The 26,226-nt window shown below is 37.3% G+C and overlaps 1 protein-coding gene across 2 annotated transcripts in view; it reads right to left on the bottom strand.

Moving 5' to 3' along the window:
• Positions 1 to 8,735: 8,735 nt before the first annotated feature.
• Positions 8,736 to 26,226, bottom strand: part of STAM (signal transducing adaptor molecule) — a 38,026-nt gene continuing 20,535 nt past the window's right edge. The window contains exons 6-15 of one of the 2 annotated variants that reach the window (XM_065666512.1): positions 25,880 to 25,970; positions 24,505 to 24,697; positions 24,091 to 24,185; positions 22,735 to 22,823; positions 20,836 to 20,923; positions 18,083 to 18,137; positions 17,607 to 17,760; positions 15,443 to 15,618; positions 15,274 to 15,352; positions 14,181 to 14,303 (exon numbers count right to left, since the gene is read on the bottom strand). In XM_065666512.1, the coding sequence (XP_065522584.1) occupies positions 14,265 to 14,303; positions 15,274 to 15,352; positions 15,443 to 15,618; positions 17,607 to 17,760; positions 18,083 to 18,137; positions 20,836 to 20,923; positions 22,735 to 22,823; positions 24,091 to 24,185; positions 24,505 to 24,697; positions 25,880 to 25,970 (1,059 nt within the window). In that variant the 3' untranslated portion in view covers positions 14,181 to 14,264. Of the gene's footprint in view, positions 14,304 to 15,273; positions 15,353 to 15,442; positions 15,619 to 17,606; positions 17,761 to 18,082; positions 18,138 to 20,835; positions 20,924 to 22,734; positions 22,824 to 24,090; positions 24,186 to 24,504; positions 24,698 to 25,879; positions 25,971 to 26,226 lie in introns of both variants that reach the window. The other variant, XM_065666511.1, reaches the window with a different exon arrangement.

Below are 26,226 nucleotides of genomic sequence, written 5' to 3'. Positions count from 1 at the left end.
GAAAAATGTCCTTCCCCTCAAAACAATTCCGAGTACAGGACTATTTTCTGTGATTACTAAATCCTTTCTAGCACCAGCAGTGGGCATCAGCCTTCATCCGTGTGGACATTGTCAGCACCATAGGGCTAAGGAGCCTCATGCACTCTCCCTTTCTCTCCTGCAAAATAGTCCTGTGCCTCCTCCCTGGCCAGACAGCAATGGTGCTGTTACCAGCTGCTGTTACCTCCTGTTTTCATGCAGATACAGGTTATTTATGGGTGACCTGGACTCCAACTTCTGTAGGTATTTCCATAGATGGACAAGACATTCCTTATGTAAATCAAAACCAAAACTAAACAAAATCCCCAAACCACACGTGGTGAAGAACATCCAGTCAAGATGCTTAGAGGAAAGACAGAACAATCCAAATGCAGAGAGGGTTTAGGATTAGTTATTTGTCTTTCCTGCCGCCCTGGTTACAAGCAAGAGATCAGCCACAGTTGTGGCTGGATTATTTTGATGCCCTATTTCAGTGGGAGCTAAGCATCCAAATTACTTTGAAAATGTTAATGCCTGCTGTTATTTAGTCATTAGTGTGAAGTCTCAGAACTGATTAAATGGTAGTTAAATCAGACAAATTCAGATGGAAACAGTTACAGTGATAGGTTAAGGATTGTTTTGTGGTAGATTAGGGTCTCCCCTTTTTTGGACACTCTTTTTGTTAAGACCATTGTCTTTTCTGTGATTTGCCATCTCCACCATTTCACAGAAGAAACTTCTTAATATTTCAAAGCACTTCTGTCATTTCAAGCACTGTTGAGAGTCCTTAGGTAAAACATACTGCCCTTTTACTGCCTGGTAGTTGCTGTGCTATCTGCATTTAAACCACTTGTTTTACCTCCGCTTGCAATTCCAGAAATTAGATCTCTGCAGCATTCAGTCAGCACAAGAGGTGCTCACAGCCTGTTTCTGAAGGCACACAGCAACTGTGCCATTTGTTATTTCAGCCTGTACAGCACGTAACTGCTCAGGCAGGCCTGTTGTGACAGCCTGCCAAGCAATCAAGACAGCAACGATACGGCCCCTTCATTCCCTCTAATTTCATGCTGACATTGTCATCTTATCTAAGCTTTCTGTAGAGCACTGGGTTTGAAATCATCAGCAACTTAAAATATCTGTATTTTCTGAGTACAGCTTCCTTCTGCAGGTTCAAAACGTGCTATTTGCTGTTTCTTCCTAAAATAAAAATACTCACTTCACCCCTGTGCTGCATGGAGGATTTATACAGGCTATTCATCATGGGAGTCCTGGCAGCTCTTCCTGCCCGTTATCTATGACCAGAAGTGAGCTGATGTATCAGTTTTTACAGGAAACCAAATCAGCAAATATCACACAGGCAGCAAAGCAGGATATAGCAAACCATGCTCCATATATATTCATCCCATGCTTCCTTTACGTTCTTAAAGCTGAGACTCAAGTGGCAAACAGCAAATGTAGGTGTAGTGGGGAAAGAAAGCTGACGGGCTTCATAAATCATAAACACTGATTTTCCCTGCAAACTACTCAGTGAGACGTAAGCAATGAAGATGAACACTGAAGTGCTCAGGACATTGCATGCCATAGGAGTCGGAACACTGTCCAAAGAGACTTGCCTATACATCTCCTTAATTTTTGTTTGTTTTAATAGTTCTCCTGGGTGAGGTACTTAACTGCTGCACGCAAATCAGGAAACGTCTGAAAGTCTCTTGACATTACAGCAAACGCCGTAATTCAGATTTCACTGGCTTACTTCACACCTCTTATAAACCAAAGAGGTTACTTTTTATACAGACTTAAAATACTGCTTGGTTTACAGACAACTGAGGGTTTCTGTGGGTGAATCCTCCTTATAGAAAGTATGCCTGTCCTTCTAGAAATAAAGCTTTATTATTGCAGATTCATTTATTTGTGCAAAGTCGTCTTCCTTCTTCGTCTCTCCTGGTTGCACCATCCACCTTGAGTGTTAATTTGCTTTTTTCCTTCATTCTCTCCACCACTCTTTAAGTCCTTGAGACCCTACCCCACATGTCATACCCAACTCGAGTGAAGCCAACACTTGATGAGTTTGGCAGTGAAGTGCTAAGAAAAGAGATTAAATTAATTTCATCACGGTCTCTTGCTTGTCATTGGTGTTCCAAAGGACAACATTACTCAGAAAGATTCACTACCATATTTTGTGGTTTACCACAGCGGCCCATACTGTTCTGTAACACAAACAAGTATTAAAAATAAAAAATGAAATAGCCCATATACCTGTAGTGACCTATGGATAACAAGTCTGCTTTGGCTGAGAAACTCAAAGCATTTCTGGGTAAACATGACAGGTTGGATGTGCAGTGAAGATCCATTTTATGGCACAACATCCTTTACAGTTTTGCCCTGGGAGTCACAATCAATGAACACTCAAAGAATCAGTGAAGCAAAGATTGCCATCCATGCAAAGCATATGTTAGAAGTGACATCTTTATCAATATCTGCTCTTAAGCTAACGACCCTCCATTACCACCCTTCTCAAATGAAATACAAACTCTTTAGGCTTAAACTGCTGATATAGATCTTATGCAGGCTTAAATACTCTGTGGACATTGCTACAGCTATCCTGTAGGATCCCAAGGCTTAGGAGGGAATCATGAGAAAGAGACTTTTTCGCAGACTTTCTTGATAACAAAGAGTCTTCAGCCTACAGGACTTACTGTTGTGGAACGTGCAGCAGGGCTGCTGATAAAAACCAGTCTGGCAGTAATGAAGCAGGAGGTCATAGTCCTTAGGGAAGTAGGGGAACATTTGAAATTTACAATTGGACATGTAGGAGGTCAACGCTATTTTTCCTGACCTCCGCCTATACGTGAAACACTATTGCAAGTGTCATAATAACAGTTTTGCTATTAGTAAGGAAACAGAAACTCAACTCTGCAGCCGTCGACTACCCAGCATCTAAGACCTTCAGTCATCCGTTTAGGACAAGCAAGTGTGAGTGCCACACTCAGCCTGGAGCACTCTTTTAAAATACTGATATGGAGTCACACCTCTGGTGTCATCCCTATGCATACCAGTAGTCCAGGATAGGGAGATCCCCATGAGCAAGGGTATTTGGATCTGGATTTACTGGAATACAACCAAGGAATTCATGGCCCTTATCTTGCTTTTTATCAGAAACATGAACTGAAAAGTAGCTCTTACCAGAGCTGCCACTTATTTGGTTAAATCTCCAAGTCATATGTCTTCCAGGAAAAAAAAGGAGGGAGGAGTTCCAAGATCACAAACTGAATATAGGCAGCACTGGTGTTATATAGGTAAGACAAGAGGCTGTAAGAGGCTAACTGACATTATTACACAAAATGCCAGTGATAGAGGGGACATTATCACTTTCAAGATGCACTCTGATCCAGCACATGTTCAAACTCTTCAAGCAAGGCAATTCTCTGAACTTGCAAAGTACCTATCAGTGTTCTGAAACGTTTTAAAAGCCAAATTTAGTAAAGAAAACGGACAGAAACAAATCAAGTGACCCTAAACTGCAATGCTAACAACAAGATTCCTGACAGACCAGGGCAGGATTTTGCAGCAAACCTTCAATAGTGAACAGTTATTTCCAAATCCTGAGGAGAGCTGCACACCACACAGCTGGCTGCAGCCTGAAAGATTTGCTGGGAACTGAGACCAGTAAAGTTGAGCTTTGTTAGGATAAAAATAGAAGGAAAACGCAAACATAGGAAGGAGTAAGAGGCAAGACAAAAAACAGGAGAAAAATGTCAAGATCACCAAGGTTTTGTGTGCAATAGTTATTGATTTATTTGAAAAAGAGCCAATACAAATGGGAGATGGAAAAGGCTATTTTTTTCCACCTAATACTACAATAACAAGCTTTAAAAAGAGCTGGTTGAAAGAGCCTTGTTAAAGAGAGTGTTTTGAGGACAGGATGGGCCCTCCCAGCATGATTACAAATGTGCTGCACTTGGGCCCCATTGCCGACTCCAGATTTCATGAAAGTGATTCTCTTTTAGCTGGGAGTTGTCTTCATATAAACTGTGTTTTTAAAAAATCCTAAAAAATATCCAAATAATAATAGAAAAACATGAGGCAGGAACAGGTTAAGAACACAGATACCATGATAAAAACACAGAATCATACTGCATTATGCTTAAGTGGAAACTCTTACAAGGCCTATTACAAATTCCACTTCTTAATAAGGTCAGCTAATTAGGCAGACAGACATTTCCGTCAGAATACTGTGTTCAGCACAGCACAACACTTTAAAAACAACTTCCAGAGGAAAGCATTTACTATGAAACACTTCAAACTATTCTATTTGTCCTACCTAAACAATTAAAATCATTAGAATAGCCTCCTCCCGAGGAAAGTATGAGAAAGGAATGAAGAGCCGATGGTGAGATTTTGGTTGTTATCTTTAGAACTGTTCCATAACAGAAGTTTTTCCTAGCAGTTTATTCTCAAAAATGAGGCCAGGACATGTCAACAAAAACAATCCCAGCAGCACTGACTTACTGAATGATTCTTGGAAAAGCTTCGACTCTCCATCTACCTGTGTGGTAAAAATTGCAGCCCTTCAGTAATGCTTAAAAAGTCATCATTTCTGACTCCCTGGAATTTGTGGGCTCACAGTAATTCACTGTAGGATAAAGAAAATGCTTTATTTTCAAAGCGGTCCATGGTGTGCTGGAAGTACACCCTTACATGTCACAGATTTAGAAACCCTTTTCCCCCAGGAAGTTGTAGAAACAAGCTGTGCTCTTGAAGGACATGCTCTCACTTCGGAAGATATAAATTAACACCTGAGAAATGCAACACGAACTTTGATAAATGCAGCTTTCTCCTACATTCTTCTTCCCTGCTCTTCATCCTATGAAGGTCTTAGTGACAAACCAGTGTCCAAAGAATGTACAAAGTCTCTAGCAGAGACAAACAAGACTGCAGGAGCTGTTACATGCATAGTGTAGTTGGAATGACAGCTGCAATCATCTCTGGGATTTTACAACTATATTCCAATTCTTAAAAGCAACACACATGGAATGGTGAACCGCTCCTAAGTTTATGATGGACTTGCCACACACACTACAGTAATTGCCTTCCTGGATCCTGTAGTGGATAAAAATTGCAAATAGGATGCAACTGTCAGCTTGTATCATTAAACCGTTTGGAACTAAACTTCGGACCCCAAGAACAGAGGTGCTCTCTTCCTGGACTGAAATGTGGCCAATTCCCTTTTGAAACTGTACCACTGAGGAACAACAAATCAAGTGAATGAGAAAATGATGATCCAAAGTTAATGGCAGGGTCCTTTATGAAGGAAACACTGTAGCCCAAAGCAACATTTCACAGACTTGGAAAATACAAAGCCAATTACAGCAGTTGTGAGACTGCACCAGTGGTGAGGGAAGGAGATTGTGCTTCAGAGATGGAAGAGCAGGAGTGCCTGCATTACAGAAAACAACTTAAAGGCTCCACAAGACACGTCTATATTGTGGAAGAACAATCTGCAGTCCGAATATATATAAGACATATTACTTTATGTATAATATATATATAATGTCTAAATACAGAAATATATATGTATATAGAAAATTAAATTTATTATTTATTGCAGTTAGATTTGTGGGCATGCTGACTGTAAGGATCAAGTATGAGAAAGCATATAAAAGAAGCAGATAGCCATTAGGAAACACATATAGTATGCAGAACTGATTGAATATATATATATGTATATGCACACACACACTTAGAGGGGAGCTGGGATTTGGATTCTTTGTACTGCTGCTGAACTACAGGATCCCACTGAATGCTGCTCAGCTCAGAATTGTTTACGGATGTGCAATTAATTGCTTGCTACCAGCTATCTACCCTGAATAAACCCAAGCAACAAATCTGGTGTCAGCTTGAGCCTCATGGATAGATGAATTCAAGGGAGTCTAGTTCTCGGAAGAGACAAAATTAGGGACTGGTTTGAGCAACGGAGGTGAATAACTGCCCCCGAAGTAATCAGTGGGACTCTGAAACCTTGGAAGGAGCAGCTAACATTTACAGGAAGCTTTGATTATCCGGAAGATAAGAAGCGCTCTAGAATAGAAAATGTATCTGTGTTGAAAGACAGCAAGTTTACCAAGATAAATTACTAAATTAGATTACCTACTTTGCCAATAAGAGAGAAGAAGCAGTTTTAAAGATTACTAATGGCGAATCCTACTTGAGTGTCATTATCCACACAATCAAATATAAATCACGATTCCACAGAAGCTGCAAGGAACTCATTAGAAACTGAAATTGTGGATTCTGTTAAAGCAAAATGTGCTTTACTATTTGTTTTTCCTGACTGTACCAGAAGGAAAGAGAGCGCTCTGAACAAGCACACCCCTAATGAGAGTCTTTTAGATAACTGAAAAACACCTAATTTGAACTTTTCAGTAGTCTCTTTCAGGGAGGTGGGTGGTACTGACTCGTGTCCCTACACAGTTCCAGAGAACCAAGACTGCTCTGTCCTCAGCTGAGTTGATACTTCCATTTGTTCTTATATAAACCACTGTGGTTTTATGTAAATACCTCAAGCAACATGGTTTTTGCTGCAGGGTGTACCTAAATGAGCTCTGCTACAATTCTTCAGCATCAGCTTAAAGGGTATATCACCAGGGGAACAAAGAAAGACTGATTTGGAGACATTTTCGCTGGTCTAAAAGTCATTAAACCCAAGGGCTCTAAATGTTCACAGTCCTTTGGGAAGCACAGTAAATTGGGACAGTCTGACATAGACACTTGAAAGTAAACACATCTGCAGAGCCCACAAATACCTAAGGATGCATGAGTCAACAGGGGTGAGGCATCATGGCTGGCTAGAAATAGATGCCAGTGTGATTTCAGTGTCAGGGCAGACTTGTTTGCTTGTTAGTAAATCAAGCTTCGAAAATGCTATAGAATATACTGTATAAAATTGAGTGGCCCAGGCACGGATACATTGAAGGGTTCCATTTCTTGGTACGTGTGCTTTGACAGCCACAAAGTGGTACATAGAGAAACCGATCAAATGACATAAACACCAACCTGCATTGATTTTAGAAATCAAAGGTTCATGCGTAAGGACTCAAAAACTCACGCTCAACAGTGTTAAGCAGAGTCAAAGCAAAATATGTGGTGCTACAATCACTACATTCCTTATATTGTATATCAGCTCAAGAGACTGTACACTAAGGATGCTCTCAATCTACAACTGGAAGTACCCATTTATCTTTTTCCCCCATATGATTTTCTGTATTATTGGACGTTGCCCATGTATACTCCCAACAGAGACGTGCATTTTAAGAAGTGCAAAAGAGCGTTAACCACAGGAAGTGTCTCCAGGTTCTCTCACAATAGCTTCATTCTCACTTAAAACACAGACCATTATCAGATCAACCAAAACAGCCCTGACTTAAAACAATCCAGATAATTTAAATTTACAAATATTGTGAGAGATCAAAGCATTTATCTTGCAACAGGGTAGCATAAGATTTTGAAACCCAGCTGCAGCAATGAGACAATGCGTCACAGTCCCCAGGTTCGCAATGCAGTATTAAGTGCCTGCCATGAAGAGAGACAACGTAAGAACCAGTTCATTGAAAGTTTAAGTGAAGGTCATTGGTTTGATCCCCTTAAACACAGACTGATGCTTATTTTACCTGTTGCCCAGATTCATGGCATTAGGTCTTAAAATAAGCCTTGAAGACTATGATGGAGCAAACTCTCACACTATTTTCATCATAGGCCTCTCAACAGAAACACTTTCTCTGTCCAAAAGAAAAGGTCAGTAAAGAAAACTCAATATAAATTCTCCCTCCCTGTTCCAAATCAGAGACATGCTTAATTTCTACACTATCTATAGGACTTTTAATTCTGTCATCTGAATTGATACTCTTTTGAAACGCAGAAATTATCATACTGAATGAACCCACAGTCCCCAAAATCACTTACCCTAAGCAAGTAGCTCACATTTTTAGAAGAACAGGCCAAACTGGTAATCTGCTGCCCACCGCTCCCAAAGCCTCATGGGGATCTCAGATGCTCACATTGGTTTGAGCAAGAAACCCATGAAGCTTAGCATTGTTTTAAGAACATAGCATCCATCTGCCAAGACCACCAAGTTTCAGCTGTGGCAATATCTTATGCAGTAATGTAGATCCACAGACCAGGCTGTAGCCTGATCTTCAGCTCATTTCACAAAGAGCAGACAACCAAGTTTAATGCTGCTTTGCATTAACTGTGATCAGAAATGGAATTAACTGTCAAATAACTGTGTGAATTAACTGTCAAGCTGCCAGTAGTATCTGCTTATTGATCTGGGTATATACATATTAGACAGTACAGTTACAGTTGTTTTCATTGTTCTTTACCACCCCTTTAAAATACCCATGCTGTATTTCTCACCAAAAAAGAACATGCAGTGTACTTGAAATAAGATATACAATGTACTACTTGGATTTTAGCGGAAGGAAGTTAATGACAGCTTAAAAACTTTACAAGTACAAATAACATAATCATGTGTACGCCATCATAGAAAAAAATCCCCCAAAATCCCAGAACCCAGACCTCACCTCTACCCCTCCCATAATCAGAAAATGTGAGCTAAATGCTTCTAACACACCATGCCTATTGCTGCTCCAAGTCCCTCCAGCAAATGAAGTCCTTTTCTGATTAGTCTTCCACGAAATTTATAAATTAACTTTGCAACATAATGAACTAAATACTCCAACTTTAATATTTTGCATTCATACCAAAAACAATTAACAGTTTTTACAAATAGTGTTATTTACTAAAACAATTCTTGTACAACAGTGCAGTATATCTAAATATATACATATGCCAACATCAAAGGGAGCATCAAACCAAACAAAACCAAAAATGCACTTTGCTACTGAGTACACTTTATTAAAACCAAAGCACACTGCAGCAGGCTTCTTTTCTTTTTCATGACAGAGACAAAAATTATTTGGATTTCCAGAAGCACATGCAGGAGAGAACAAAAGCTCCTACCGCCTTTTGCCAAGGCAGCAGCATGAAAAGTGAACCTTAGATCTGCAATCTTACATGGTAGCAAATGGAATGTTTTTAAAACACAAAACATCCTAATTTAAGAAACGAGGCTTCAGAAAAGTACATAGTTTTTACACATTGGAGAAAAAAAGTTCAAAGGTCAAGGCCCTTTCATATTCTACTATGGTGCTGGAGAGTATGCACACATGAAGGTTAATATCCTTCACTGCAGCTGAAAATGAGAAAGGACTAGCTGTAGTGGAGCTGGTCAGCTTTACTAAGGCTGAATAACAGAGTAAAAAATGATTCTGCCTGCTCTTAGCAATGGAGGCTTTTGTAACTTGTACTTTACCTTTTTAGTTAAAAATAATCTCCTTGATTTCTTAACTGGAAAAATTATGCTCCCATGTTCTTCAAAACCAATACACGCATCTTCTCCAAGAGAAGCTGCAGTTACGCGGTTCAAAGTGCCAGTGTAGCTGCTATAATTGGAGATGTTCTTTTTCAACTCATCTGTGAAACCCAGCAGACAAGGAATAAGGTGAGACCTTTATATGTAAAGACTGCACAGATATTTGTTTAAATATAAGTGAAAAATAAGGTAAGTGATATTAGAGAAAATACTAAACAAAGTGGAGAATGAGGTATTAAGCAGTTCTCCAGTGTAAATCTGATGTTCCTGCCATCTAGATGAAATCAGAGAACTATAATAGCAGCCTAGATTTGATCAGCAAAATATATACACTATTAAAAGCAAATTTGTCTCCTTCGTTAATCTAAGCATTTGCACCCTGGCAGAATTCTCTGAAGTTCCAGTTACTCAAATTCAGTTTCCCCACCTCAAAATTCATGAACAGTAGCTGTACCATGAGGGCAAAATGCTGCTCCACACCTGCTGAGAAGCATGCTGTAATTCTTCTGGTTTGTTCCTTTTAACCGTTGCTTTACTGCTGTCTATATGTCCTTTGGCCAGTGATGTTAAATACACATCTACACGGGTACCAGTTACTAAAGAGAGATGGGGAAATCTGTTGCCACTGTTCCTGCAACTGCACACTGGAACACACTGCCACGGCATCAGCGTAGCAACTTCTCACCACTGCCTCAGTGTTTTACCTGGGATGCTTTACAATAAATCTTGACAACTTTGTTATGAGATGATACACATGGGTAAACAAGCGTTGTTTATAGAAGTGAAATGCACAGAAGGCACTTTCCAGCATTTACCTCAGTTCATGATAACCAAGCCACCAAAATACCCCTTCTGAAGTTAATGAACATTTTTGTATGCCTTAATGAAAGGGTTAAACAACAAAGGGTTATACAAAATAGTGTGAAAACATTTTAGCCTTTCATTGACAAGGTTACGTGTAAAGAAACAAGACATTCAATAACTACGTCTTCTACCAGAACACGAATAACATATCATTTCCAGGAATTCTTAACTTTCAAACAGATTAACTTTCTGGCACTTCATTTATTTGCTGAAAAGCTTTTCCATACAGTAGCTGAACATGTACTTTCACCCTCTCACCCATATATCAGTGTTCAATACTGTAGTAAGACACAGCATATGTGAACTTGGTCAAAACAACGCATAAATAAGGAATCTCATAATAAATCACAACAGAGAAGCACCAGAAATGACATCTCCAGGTTCATGATACCAAAGTGGCAGAGAGGAGGTGAACTGAAATGTAATTGCTAAATTATAAGAGGATACAAGAGGATGAGCGAAGGAATTAGTGCAATGACAGCATCTAGCAAGGCAGGAGGAGGCATCAGTTCAGAGTATCTAGCATAAAGGACACAAACAACTGAGAAGACAATCTTTTCTGATAAATGAGAAAAATCAACATGAAGTAATACAGCTCCAAATTCAATTTGATCTGAAAATTGCATCTGAAATGGAAAACGTGGGATGCAACAGGAACACAAAGACTCTGAACCTAAAATTCTAGGGATCTATTGCACAAATTGTGGACAATGTAAACTGATTCTAAGTCAACTAAAATTCACCGTTTGTTACAGGAGATACTTTAGAGCAGTGAGTTAGGGTTGTTAGGCCTGGAGAAGAGAAGGCTCAGGGGAGACCTTTCAGCAGCTTCCAGTACCTAAAGGGGGCCTACAAGAAGTCTGGAGAGGGACTTCTTACAAGGGCATATAGTGATAGCACAAGGGGGAATGGCTTTAAACTGACAGAGAGGAGATTTAGATTAGGTACTATGGAAAAATTCTTCGCTGTGAGGGTGGTGAGGCACTGGCACAGGTTGCCCAAAGAAGCTGTGGCTGCCCCATCCCTGGCAGTGTTCAAGGCCAGGTTGGAAGGGGCTTTGAGCAATCTGGTCTAGTGGAAGGTGTCCCTGCCCATGGCAGAGGGGTTGAACTAGATAATTTTTAAGGTCCCTTCCAACCCCAACCATTCTAATGATTCTGTGACTAATAAAGAAAAGAAGGAAAATAAGAAGTGTCCATCTTTTCTTTTTTTTCCCACAACTTTGAGTATACTGAATTTATAGTGGCATCACGTTAGAAAGTGTTATTCGGTCACGATAAACACAAATGAAAAGGTGATTATCATTTTCTTAAAGATGGATAAATGCCCAAAATAAGCAAGTTGGAAAAGCAGAAAAACTTAAGATTACACATAAGTTGTCAGCTTTCAAAGGAGGAACCAGGAACAAGCATTCCTGTGCGTTAAGGAAAGAAGACTTCCAAAATTTTAAAAACAAAGACAAATTAGTAACAAAAAGTATTTCTGATGAGTCATTTCTGCACAGAAGTTCCATAGGTCTTTATTACAGAACATGTGACACAACATGTGAAAACCTAAGACTGCAAACAGTCAGTGCCAGCTGGATGATTTTGGTGCTTCAAGCTTCTCCTTGAAAAAGGGTGTAAGAACTACAGATTAAACAGTCATGTTCACTTTTGTGTAAAGCTGTCATTTCTATATGCATTGCATTGTTTCTCTGCTTTTGCAATGAGGTACCCAAAGCATACAGAGAACATTATCTAAAGGATACTACATGCTCTTAACAAAATCACCTCTTCAATTTATTAAAAATTACCTATGACACAATACCTTGGAATTAATTTATTTTTTTTAGTATTTCCTTTCAGATTCCACAGACTTTTGTGATGGCACCAAGTGCTGAAGTAATGACAGTTTGTAAGGGTGCTGAAGAATTCTGGAGGAAAAAAATAATACATGAAAACATTAGTACCAAACCAGCCAGCTGGCTAGAACATCCCCAACTGGAACACATCAGCTCTGGGCATGTTTTGTAGCCACCCCACTTGGAAGTTATACAAAGCAGTCATTTGAAAACATTAACGGACAAAATACCAGTGTCTATTAAAATAGTGAAACAAAGGCATGTCAGGTAACTGTGCAGGAGTGTATGGGATAACTGAGGTCAGCTTACAGTATAATGTACAACTGCAAACTTTAAGTCCAGAAGCATCACACTAAAATAGAGTACACAAAAGTGAACAATTTCTGACATATATACTAACAAGTCTGAAAACACAGATCATATGGTGAAGCCATCTAGTATTGCTCTAAGTGGAGTTAGAGTTGCTGGAAAAGAGGAAAGCAGGGTGTATTAACAGACTGAATACAAATGCAAAGCAACAACAGTCTTTGTACAAGAAACTCTGATCAAGCATATCTAAACACCGTCTTCTGTTACCGTGGGGTTTTTGCAGCACCTCAGCTACAGAAAGTAAATAGCATGCCTTAAAGAGCCACCTGGCTAAATTACTGAGAAATGCAAGGGTTTAAAAAAGACTAATGCACTTTGCTGCAGAAGAGAATTCAAAGTAAACGGAAAGTGAATGAAAATAAGATGCCTCGTAAACTGTTCACACTATAGAAGGGCTAATAAACTCAAATAGTACAACTGGAAATTGAAACAGGTGTTTAAGGCAGAAGTGTTTGTGTAGAACAGTAAACAGAACAAATTGCTAAGCAAGGCCACAAGAGATAAAATAAAGCCCTGAAGGTTTGTTTAGCAAAGTATTTTAAATGTCCATAAATTCTTCATGTTCTAATTAAGAAAACTTGAATAGTGTTACTCATGTTGTGTGTTCCAGTTTAAAACTCCATCACTTCTCTTCCAGCTCAACTCCTCTGTCTTTGGTGTAATCTCTACCAACAAACACAGAATATAGTTCTGGTTCTCACTGTAGACAACAACTTGGAAAAAATAAATTACATGCTTCTTACGATAAAATGCAAGATCCTGATCTGTTGCATGGTCCCATGATATGTTTAGCAGCCTCTGAATAGTAGTTTTAAGTTATTAATTATATCTGAAGCAGAATCATAATTTGCTGTTACCCCCCCAAATCAATTATTAGTGAATTAGTTTACTTTGGTAGATAAGCCATCTAATAGGCATGATACTCTTGTGTTCAGTTCAAGAAGTAATGAAACCTAGACTCAGATACGTTTGTAAATTCATATGTAGACCTTAGCTTGTAAGTGTAACCATGATATGCAAAATTACTGATTTTTTCCTGCATTGGAATAAGACATCACATATGTCATAAAACTAGACAAAACTATGAAACATGGTTGTCAGTTCATGATTAAAATAAAATAGTAAAGTAAATTATTTTTAAACATTGTGTTAAATATATTCACATGATCACAACAGCTATACGACATGGCCACTATTGCAATCACACACTATATGTACATAACATATATGCCACAACAGTTTGCAAGTGTTGAGTTTTCACAGAGTAGCCAATTTTACCAGACATAAATAATCTTGTACCAATTTTTAGGCATTTTAAAAGGAATTAAATGTCCTAAATACATCTGTTCCTCTGCAAAATTAAGAAGAAAAAAAATCCTAAAAAGTCAGTGCAAATTGAACTTGTTCACCAAGATAGATTCTTATTAAGCTGAGGATAAACAAAGTTTAATAGATTAAAGGAAGAAACTCATAGAATTGCCAACTGCCTTTAGCAGAAGTTAAAGACGACTAGGAATCAGAAGTCCTGGATCCTATAGCAGAGCCTTCTGTGAGTAGCTATGCTGTGGTTGCTGAGGTGGCTGAGGCTGTGGTTGCTGTGGAGGTGCTTGTTGACTGCCTGCTGTCTGTGGCAGAGGTGTGGATGGTAAGTTATAGTTTGGCACCTGGGACATATTAGTTCCAGCGTTCTGATAAGCAGCAACATCAACAGTAGCAGGTGGTGGACTATACACTGAAGCCTGGTTAGAATAAGTATTTCCAGCAACAGAGCCAACCATTGCACTGGAAAAAAAAGAAGTAAAAAGTTGAATTGACAAACAATGTACCAACAGAACACACCACTTTATTGCTTCCTCCACTGCTCTACATGCACACACAAAACTCTCCTAACTGGACACCTTGCATATTTAAAACTGTAGCCAGTGAATATTCCAATTAAAACTCAAAGACACTCCTCAGATTTAAACACACCTAACAGACCTTCCCCACTGAGTTAAAACTAGACTGTGAATCTACATTATTTTATTTTAATGTGGAATGTGGAATCCCATCTATCTTCCATTCTGCTCATGAAAACAAACCAAAACCCAACTGCTTTAAATAGTGAACCAAGTCAAGTGAAGTATGCAGAAACTGGCTTTATCAATGTATGTCTTACCACCCAAAACATGTAACTTCTGGGGACAGAGACTAACCCATACTTCAATAACTCAAGATGGATGTCTCTCCCAACTTTATAAAATAAAATTTCTTTATACAGACACTAATAATTAATAACCCCCAACCTAATTTTTCTTAAGGTCAACTCAAAACTTTTTCATAATATGTGTAGTTTAGCCAAAGCTTAGCATCTTTGGGCATCCACGCAAAACAGAAAGCCACTTGTAGCTCCTTTACTTGGGGAAGCCGTGTAACCTCCAGTAAGTATTCATAGCCCGTTCACTTCTTTTCCAAACTAAGCAGAATTCTCCCCATGTTTCTAAAGTCAAATATTTGAGAAAAGATCAATACAATACATAATATTTCAGAAATTATGCAAAGCCAGCCAGAGCAGCAGATATCATCATCGTTAAATGTCTATTAAAAGTTATCATAAAAAAGTCATGTCTATAGCACTTTCTCTATTTTTTCTTTTATATAAAAGAAATATATAGATATAATTTATATATTTCTCATGTACAAAATAAAAACCTAGAGAAAATCATATAACAAAAGAAAAGATAAAAATTCAAAGTTTGTCAGGAATTTTTACCAAATTCACAACACCACCAAAAAGCACTTCAGTGCAATTATTTCCAGTGTATCTGTCAGTTCTGTTTAACATTATATTTCTAGAAGAAAAAAAAAATCTCCTTTAAATATTTTGTCACTCTGTATGTTTAAATTGATTTAAACTTGAATAGGAAAATATTTAAGATTACTTTGTGTAGGATGTCTGTGCAGGCTGACCAGGCAGTACTGAGCTGGCAGATGGAGTAACTGTGCCTTGGCTAAGAGAAGACAGCTGCTCAGGAGGAAGGTTGTAGCCTTGAATATGGCCCATCTGTGCACTCCCTGCCACCAAATATGCATTGCTTTGAGGTTGACCCGGATAAACCTAGGAAGTTAAATAAAGGAATATGAAAAACAAAATACAAGAAAATTTGGTATTTAATATCTGACTTTAGAACTTCAAATACAGCCTCTCAAACCTTTTTATTTCAGACGTGTTAATAGAAAGCAACTGATTGTCTCCAGTCAAGTGTCACAATGCAGAAAAACAACTACCAGATTTTCAAAGGACATTATTTACATTTCTAACCTCAGGCTCCAGTACCAGAAAGGTCAAACAGTTTACTGGAAAACTTGTATTCCAAATTTTATTTTCATGACTAGCGCTCATGCTAAGAGCTTCTACTTTTGAATGAAAATACCAAAGAATTTAAATCATGTAACAAACAGCAGCCCAGAGGAGAATACTTTTTTGATGCCCAGATGACTTTCATAAGGTTTAATCACTAAAATGGAAAGCCAATAATGTATTGGTTTTGTGTCATCACTTAACCTGTCATATTATGTAACTGTTGAAATTGCCATTACAAAATTGTTTAAGTGGGGCAGAAGGAAAAATCTGAACTGAAAATAAGGTAATGTTTGACAACTAACTAGAGGAACAGCTTGTTAGTAGATGAGTCAACTAAATCAAGACTGAATTTGCAGACTGAATTTGCAAACTGAATGTAATCGTGAATTATTTGGTTTAATACAAATTACCAGAAGAATTATCAAGTTTCATGCACAACTTACATGAGTTCATGTAAGTTTATGATATACAGCTCTTCTATCTTAAACTCCATGAATTGCAGATGACATTCATAGAAGCAAAGGCATGAGACCTGTTAACTTCTCAGAACTTTAAACTGGCTCATCTTCACCATAAAATCCAGTTTTTCACTTTAAGAATCCCCAGAAACATGTCCATTTAAAAAACATTGAAATTATTTGATAGGGTCACAATATGATTGCTTATCATGACAACATATGAATGGAAGACAATATTCCTCTTAATGACACTGAAAAACATACATTATCTTCTCTAAAAGCCACTGAAAGTACATATATGTTGGAAGCTACTAGATTATTGGGAAAAAAAAAAAAAAACCTAACAAACCCAAAGCCGTTTGAAATGCATTCCTATATTCCTATAAATATTCCTATAAAGAGGAAAAGACTACAGGAAGCGTGTATTAGACTATGGAATTAAACATTTAAATGTTTAAAAGACCTTTGAAAAATACCATAGTGTATGAATAAGCCAAAAGACCTACTCAGAGATAAGAGTCAATTATATGGAAATGCTGCCACGAAAGAACTATAATTCTTAGCTTGAGTAATTTGAATGCTAAATGCTCTCTACTGATATTTCAAAAAAAAAAAAAAAAAAAAAAAAGGAAACTGAAAGAAGAAGTTGAATTTAGGGTCCATAATCTTAACCAGGAATTGTTCTCCTTTGGTTCTTTTATTTTTTTGACCCACCGTGCAAAGCTCTGTCAGCTTTCATTTTTAATTTTATGTGCACCTCAAAGCACAGGATGGGCTTTTTCCTTGCTCAAAAAGTACTGAACAGAAAAGAACCTGCAAAAGGAGAGTATCCAAAGCTTGCAGCTGAAAGCAAACAGTATTTTATTGGGTGTTTTGGGTTTTTTGTTGGGTTTGTTTTCGGTTTTTTTTACATACTGTATTGAGAGAAAACACTGCTCTTTCATTTGAGATTATCTCTGCGAGTACAAGATGATTTTAACCCAGCATTAAGGTAACAAAGATAATAAAATAAGGTTTCCAACTGAGGGAGTGAGGGGAGTGGGAACACAAGGGCAGAAATAGGAAAAACTATTACTTGCAATCAACGTGCTCCACCATACTTTATCAGTATGTATTTATGTTAGTAATGTAGATAAGCATACTGTAAAAAAAAAAAAATATTTGAGCAAGTTTTGTAAAAACCTTAGCTTATGAAAAACTGTTTATCAGTAACAACTTAAGAAATCAACCATAGCTCAGGATGTACTTGATAACCTAAATGGCCATTAGAAGTTACATACATACCTGAGACCCAGAAACACCAGATGACTGCATGTAATACTGTTGGTTTTGTAGTTTTGCATACATGGAATACATCGGGTCTTCATTCATCAATTTGTTATACAAAGAAAGAGCCTCCATTGCTTTAACATTGAGCTCTGAAAGTTCTGAATGTTTCCTAGAAAACATATTTTACAGTTTATTCTACAATTTAGGTAACTTCAGTACAGAGCAGACAACACAAGGAACTTTTCACAAGGTGGTATGTGCAACTGCCTGTTAAGCAATGCCTGACAAGTGCCAGAATGTCAAATAGTACAATACTATGAAATATCATGTGACTATGGAAAAAAAAAACAACTCATACCTCATCCCAGATGAGAAGCTACTAATAAATACACCCGTTTTCTTTTCCAGTATTCTTAGAAACTAACATATGATTAAGCAGCAACACTTCTAAGACTGAATCTTAACATGAATCAAAACAGTTCTTTTTTTACCTGTCTATATCTTCCAACTTTTCATCTATGAGAGGTCCCATCTGGTGGCACATTGCTAGAATTGAAAGACATTAAAATCTATCAGAATAATAAAGATTTCCACACTGTAGAGTCAAAAAGCAGCTTTAAAAAAAAACAAACAGATAGAAATGTGTGGATGCTAGCTCTTTATGCTAAGAAAGTTATAGTAACAGAGGTAGTGTCACAAACAACTTAAGAATGAGATCCAGCTGAAGTTTTCAGTAGTGGTATGATTTTAAAAGTACATTTAAAAAACAAAATAGAACTAGGGCAAAACAAAACATATTTAACATCTGGGGAGCATAAAGCTGAATCTATTTTGCATAAAATAGTTCAGGTAAATCTGAAAGGCAAGCTCCTCTTCAAGAAAGAAATTTTGCCACTGCAACCTAGACCATGTGCTCAACTAACATTGCTACAAAAAGACTCTCTATGAAAACAATGAAAGGGGAAACAGGTTCCAATGATTCAAATAATGTGAACATCAAAGACACAGCACTTCGCTATCTCACTGGAATCCTAATAGGGGGTATGGGGACTTTTTCAAGCCACTAACACACACACAAAAAAAAACCCAAACAACCAAGAACACAAAAACTTACCAGAAGTAAAATGGAAAATCATAAAAATAAACAAAAACGCACCCCCTGCCAACTTTCAGCACAATTACATGGGGTTCATGTAATTGCCAAGCAAACCACAGTTAACTAGCAAAAAAGACAGAGTTTGTCAAATGTAAAACAAACAGTCAAGGTAGCTGGAAGGGGATGCTACAGTCTAACCCAACTCCAGAACACAAGACGTGACCACTTATTCAAGCAATGAAATATTTACTAATCAAGATATGTGTTTAATCCCAAGCGCCACTCAACATTAAAACTGAGGGATAAGAAAAAAAGATTCAGGCATCAAAGATGATCTAAATGCATTATAAGCAGCTGTGAAACACTGTCTTCACTCCCAATCTTCCCAAATTAAGTGATGCAGAAGGTCCTGAAAGCCTCTGGGTCATGACTGGTCAAAGAGCATCACGGATGTGTTCTTTGGAGGCAATTCCAGGTGAAAGAGGACATGTATAAAAGGCACCTATCTGCTTCTTTGAACCTGGGATCACTAATACATTGGCAGAAATAGTGGGAAAATATGTAAAACCCAGTGTAAGTTCTGCCTCTTTTTATGTGGAACAGAGTGTGTCAAAGGCATGAGAAGGATTGATTAGATTTCTGTACACTAACATGATGACTGCACTGCTGCCAACCACAAAACCTTGGCTCTTCAAAGTGTTGGGATGAGCTCTCCAATGTAAAGACGTTTGTGACTGAACATCTGGATGGCAGAAGAAAATGAAGTGGTTTGATCAGCACCTGCCACCACTGGTATGAATGAAAGAGCCAACACATATCTGTAACAAAATGCCCAGAATCTATGCCAAAAAAAGTAGCTGCACAAGGCCTACTTGACTGTAGAGTAAATACAGTCATGCATATGCCATTGTAGAACTATGTGCAGCCATGTGTTTGCCAAGCACTGTTGTAGGTAGCTGGGAAGCAATCATATGACTACACTACAGCTTTCAGATTCCAGGAGCAGTCACATGGTTTAATACAAAATTCGTCATTGTTCTAAGGATCTCACAATGTGTTTTAAAAGGAGATCCTAATGTAAGCTATATCTGGAGGTTGGTTGAAAAGCATATCTTTGATTTATTTACCTCTGTCTCAGATCAGATACAGGCAATCTGCTTCTTAGACAACAGCCTCTGTAGCTTTATTTGGTACTATTGGAAAGAATAAAACCATTCATGTTTCTTTTCACCCTTCTTTAGCTTTAGTGGAACTAAAATACATGCAGACATGTCACTGATGTGCAGCACCTAAAAAGGGATTTTTTTTTATTTTTTTTTTACAGGTATGATGAACCAGATGGGTGTGAAAAGATGGGTATTATCCAAAAGCTCACAAAGCATATGCACTTTTTTCTGACTAACTTCTAGATAGATAGACCTGGAATGTGCCATCTTCTTAACAAAGTCTTGTCCTATCTGAATTGTCAATAAAATAAAAAATTCTTGATAAAAAGCCAATGTTGTCTTATAATCAGTAAGTTTCTTTAGTTCCTTCTCCAAAGTTCCCTTGCAAAAATTTCAATACATCTATCAACCCAGGTAAAATCGTCTATAAGGCCTCTTTGAAGAGGTAGTCTGAATAATTTGAGCCTAAATAACTACCCTATTTTATAGCACTCTAAAGTATTTGTTAATATTAAAGTCCTACAGAAATACCCATGATGGGAAAAGCACATGTGGGATAGCCACAGGCCTATTCTAAGCCCCAGTAGAATTTCTGCTTCTTCTCATAGAATCTTCCTTACACTCCTTTTGCAACTCGTGCTGTGCTACCTTCTGAAGGGGAGAAAAAAAGGAAAAAAAAAGGATAAATAAGCCCACCTCTTGAAAAAAAAAAAAGAATAGAGAATACATATTTTTAGAGAGAGGAGTGCACTTGTTTTATTTTACAATTTTGCACTTTAGTCTCTTAGATGTGGGAAACAGGAAGTGAGAAGATAATTACAACTCAAGCCCTTCTGCATGCTTGTAGTGTGAACACGAAGCTGAAATAGTTTCAGCTTAGTTTCAATTAGGTTTGATAGAGGTAATTACTATTATTAGTAATTAGTATTATATAGTTACAGAGATGAAAACAACAACAAAAAAACCAGTAACATCTTCTTACCCTCAAGATGAAGCAATTCTGGGAGGTCTGGCTGGTCATCAGATGGATCCGCACTTTGTAACATCTGCAGGAGTTGGTCCATTTTGTCCTAGAACACAGATTGTGTAATTAGGGCATATGTGTATGTCGGAGAATTAACACTTTCAGGATAGTAAATTAGAGCAGCGATTTACAAAAGCCATTTTGAACTCTCGGGCTTTAGAAATCATTCAGACTTAACTTCAAGAAAACGCAAATCATGCATGCTACTCTACAGGAATGGAGATGCCCAAATAAGGGAAAGCCAAATTATAAAAACTGTTACCATTTCTTATTATAAGTGGATAAAAATACAAGCGGAACGTGCAGAATACTCCTTTATTTCTAGAAGTCCTTCTAAACAGCATTTTCTGAGCAGTTTCTATTTTTTCCATTCCCGCTATTACAGATGCAATGTCACCACCTAGTGGGATTAGTGGAAATGTTTTGACAGAATACACTGAGAGAATAATTTAAAAAGAAATGGGTACTTAAAACTAAATTCACTGAAAAACTATCCTGCAGTCTGTAAGTGTATGAGGCCTATCTGCACATGAGCAATATCATCACTAACATATATGAAAGGGTTTTTTTTATGATGACATTTGGACAGGTTGCATGGCTGACTTCAGAGTAAGCCATCCTTTGTTAACCAGTTTAAGTGCAACCCATTTAAAAAAATACCAAAGGGTAGAAAATTAATAGGCATAAACTCTTTGAAAATTATGTCTTGGAGTAAACTATACTGCTTAACCAAACATTACAGCTAAATGATTGAAAAAAAAAGTCATTTTTTAGCTGAGTGCTATTAAGTAAATAGCTTTTAACAGGCCAGAGTTATATAGAATCATAGAACTAACTAGGTTGGAAAAGGGAGTATCAAAGTGGAAATTAAACCCAAGTTTTCTCCTTCTTAACCCCATGAAAAGCAGGAAGAAGCCAGATGAACTACTTTCTTAAAAATTAGAGTATGATAATTTTAAAAACAAAACAAGACAATAAAACGTTGTCCTGAGTTTAGCAGTAGCAGTCAGTTTTTCTCCTTCTTAGTAGCTGGTGCTACCAACATGGAATCACAAAAGACAAAAGGAAGGCACCTCAAGGAGGGCCTGAGATAAGCTATTTCAGCAGATTACAAACTAGTATCTGTTGGGAGGAAGGGTATTTGAGGCAGGAGTTAAATAGGACTTTAGGAAGGCAGTAACTCATCCTTCATTCAAAACACAATTACTGAACCTAGTTGAGAAAGAAAGGGAACAATTCTAAAGACAGCAATTCTAAGCCCTCTGGTAGGGAAAGGGGAAAGATTAAAAAGGTAGAAAAAAAGAAGGCAGGGGAAAACATACTGGGCTCAGAGTTCCTGGGAACCTTGCAGAATCACTGTGGAGAGATTGTGTGAATCTTGCTAAGTATAACTTACAGAGAACAAAAAGCTCACAGTTTTCAGAGAAAGAAAGAGATCTTTCAGATTGGGGGAAGACAGTGGTGGTTACAGTGGAAATACATCTAAGGCAGTATTCAAGATGGGTATCTCCAAGGTATCCTGAAGTACTTAAAACAAACTTGAATGCAAATGCGTCACTCCACACTAAGCTTCTAGTTTGGAGGTGAACAGCTGTACAATCCTGGAGTAGGGCCCTAAATGGAATGCAGTTTCCATATTCAGTTTTAGAAACTCTTAAGAACTTCAAAACACATGAACCAATTAGAATGCTGCACTTTTTTTTTTTTTTTAATTAGTAACTTTCCCTTCCCATTCATTTTCTTTTGATTATGTTCTCCTGATATTTCAAACTGGTTTTGAAATACATGACGAAAGGGTTAAACATCACATATTTAAATGTACCGGCAGCTGAAAATCAGTACTTTTATCATGCTTACTTCATCAATATAAACTGGTTCAGGCTCAGGTTCTATAGTCTCTACTTGAACTTCATCACTGAACTGCACTGTTTTCTTCTCAGCTTTCACTGTAAGATGAAATCAACAAGCAGTTTATTATAAAATAAACCAAAGAATGCACAAGTATTATACAGCTAGCATGTTGCTTAAGTTCTTCATATTTCAAATATCTACTGTGAAAATTTAAGAAAAAAATAGTATTTTGTTGACATTTGAAGGCAAAAACCTTCTCCACATACTTAAACAATTTTTTAAAACAAATCTGTAAACTGCTTAACAGACATCAGTTCACACAGGTTCAATTGAAACATGTCTTGGCAAGTAAATGTCTCTGTCGTAGTCTCCCTGCACACAACATACTTATTATTAAGTATCAAGAAAATAGAGTAACTGGAAAAAATAGAGCTAATAAATCAGGATTAAGAGAACACTGGTAAAATCATCTATGACAAACCAGAGCCTTCTTTTCTCCAGAGCAAAGTATAGAATTGAAAGTTCTCAAATTCTGCTCTTCTTTCTCCATCAAGTAGTACCTGCAAAAGCATCTTACTCTCCTGTAATGGAGGCCTCAACAACAAAAAAACAACCCTACATATTTGGAAAAGAAGCCAAATACTACTTTTATCATACTACTCTTAACAGTTAATCTTAACATAGAACAGATGACCCCTAGAGCGTGTAATTCTGCTGACCTGCTCATACCTATGGCACACTTATATTGAGATCACAAGAGATTAATCTTGCAAACCCATCAGATTTACAGAAATCAGGTCTAGAAATTTAAAACCTTGACACATATTTAGTATTTTTATTAAATATTTACAGTAGGTTAGATGATAAAAATAGATAGAAGATAAGCAGTATGCAGGAGAAACCCTCCTTCCATTATGCACACATATATACCTACAGTATGAAGGTTTCTTGAATTGTCTAAACTGCGGTAACCTGACTCCAATGCCTATCTGCCCAGGGGCCTTTAGGTTTTCCTTGATTAGGTAGGTACCCTTGCAACTAAGCAAAAAGGCAATTTGGAAAAAAAACTGCTGTTGCCTGCATCTCTCTAGATGTCAGTGGAGTTCTTAAGTCTCAAGGAAGCTACTGACAAAGCCAGCAGCAGACAGCACCATTATTTTTCAGCAAATACCAGCTTGGGCCACCTTGGTCTGACACAAAGGTATGACTATTGTTTGTGAGAGCAAAGCAAAGGCTTCTCAGTTTTGAGTATCATCTTAACTTGCAGCTGAACTCTATCGTAAGGGAAAGTAAATCACTACAGAAGTATCCTGTGGGCCATGGCAAGGCTTAATATATATACATAAATGTAATGTTACTTACTCATTTCTGGCTCAGCAGAAAGATCAGCTGTTACAAAGTTAGATGGAAACAATCCTATACCCTGATGAGTTTCACCTTTCCACCAATTTGGATCACTAAAGATAAAAAAATAATTAAAGCACCCACACATTAATAATACTCACATTAATCTTCTTAATAATTGTCCTGTACAAGGCATTTTTATTACCTGTACATAAATACAATTTGTATACATGCAGAAATATTTATACAAGAATCTTTATGCAATTACATTTGCATTTTAAAAAAATCTAGGAGATAACTAAATAAAGTATTTAATATTTAAACATATTTTATTGCAATGGTATTCTAATGCATGCTTCTACATAGGAGCTATCATAGCCAATTGATTTTTACAGTCTACTGTACTTCTAGTAAGCATTCTATATAAACTACCTGTCATCAAGGATAGTTATAAGTTCTCCAGCTTTAAAAGTTAATTCGTTGTCTTCAGCAGCCTCAAAATCATAGATTGCACGAACTTTTCGGCCCTCATGTTTGTGATTTGTTAAAAGGCTTGAGGTGCTTGGATACAAAGAAGAAAGTGTTGCTTGCTGTTGCCTTTGTTCTTTCAGTGACAGTTCAATAGCTACAAAAGAAGAGGCATTAACATGAAAATTCCCTATAAAAATAGTTTGAATTATAGGAAAATTTAGCTCTGTGAAAACTTGTGATATATTTCCATTCCTGTTGCATCATGATCAACTTCTGCCTTTCACTTAGAAATACTGGTAAAAAAACAAAAAGATTTTTTATAACTAGAGCGCACAATCTGCCCAGAGATTTACTGAGGTTTTCAACATGGACAGGATGAATAAATAGTACTTAAGTATGAACAGGATAACTCAGTGAAGTCATCCATTTTTTATTATTAAAATGTTGTTATTACCTTCAACTGATGTAAAGTATCTACATCCTTACTAATACATTATGTTGAACTTTTCCACATCACTTGAACTATTAAAAAGATACAACTGCTAAGGTGCACACCATTTCTCTGTTAGATCAGGAGTTTGTAGCTTGGATACACAGAATCACACAGATTTGTTAAAGTTGGAAGACACCTTGGAAGGTCATCTTGTTCAATCCCTTGCTCATGCAGGATCACCTGCAGCTGGCTGCCCAGGACCTGTCCAGATGGCTTCTGAATAGCTCCAAAGGTGGAGACTCCACAGCCTCCCTGGACAACCTCTGCCAGTGCTGAGCCCAAAGCCACATTACATTCAAGTGCTAACTTTTGATGCCTTTACATTGCTGAAGTTTGACATCAAAAACCAGTATCTCAACCAAAAAGATCAAACCAAAAAGAGATAACTCTTCACACATGTCTGGTTAAGGATCATTAAATGACCTTTAAATATACTTTAGTACAATAAATCAAAAGAAACCACCCTAGTTTTATTTACTGGGACTGCAGTGAGACATTTGTAATTTATGCTTAGAGCAATCAAAGCCTCAAAGTATACTACAGAAGCAGTATTCAAAGGAATAAAAGTTTAGTGTACCCAAAATACTTTCATACAATTTATATTATAATCCGTATTTTGTCCATCCATCAAATGTTTAAATTGCAAGTGAATGTGCTTCACTTGCCCCAGAGAGACGGAAAGGAAAGGAACAGAAATCATAACCACAATCCATAAATATACTATTCACATAAGGAATACCACAATCCATAAATACACTATTCATATAGGAAGCAAAATATTTCTTCCTGCTTTATTTGACATTTACCAATATATTCATTAGGTCAGGAGGTAAATGCACTCACCTTTAGCTAAATCCTCCTCTTCCTTTTTGTTGGCTACTGTACCAGGATCTTTGGCAACTAGAGCTGGACTTGCTTTTGCCTGTTCAGCAGCCTGGCCAAAGTGAAAGATGTAAAAATTAACAAAAAACTGACAATGCATTACTTTCACCATTTTGATCTGTATTCATCTGCAATGTAAAATTCTAAGGTAGGTCAGAGCATTTCACCCTTCTAACGAATGTTTTATTAAGACAAGACAATTTTTATGTTGTTTGACAAACACAGAATTGAAGACTACAAACTATAAAATACAGAACTGAGACTAAAGAGAATTTGTGATGCCCTTTAAGAACCACAGAATTTAATAT

Source organism: Lathamus discolor, chromosome 2 (assembly GCF_037157495.1).
Source record: "Lathamus discolor isolate bLatDis1 chromosome 2, bLatDis1.hap1, whole genome shotgun sequence".
Taxonomy (NCBI): Eukaryota; Metazoa; Chordata; class Aves; order Psittaciformes; family Psittacidae; genus Lathamus; species Lathamus discolor.
This window is presented reverse-complemented; position numbering and strand designations above follow the sequence as displayed.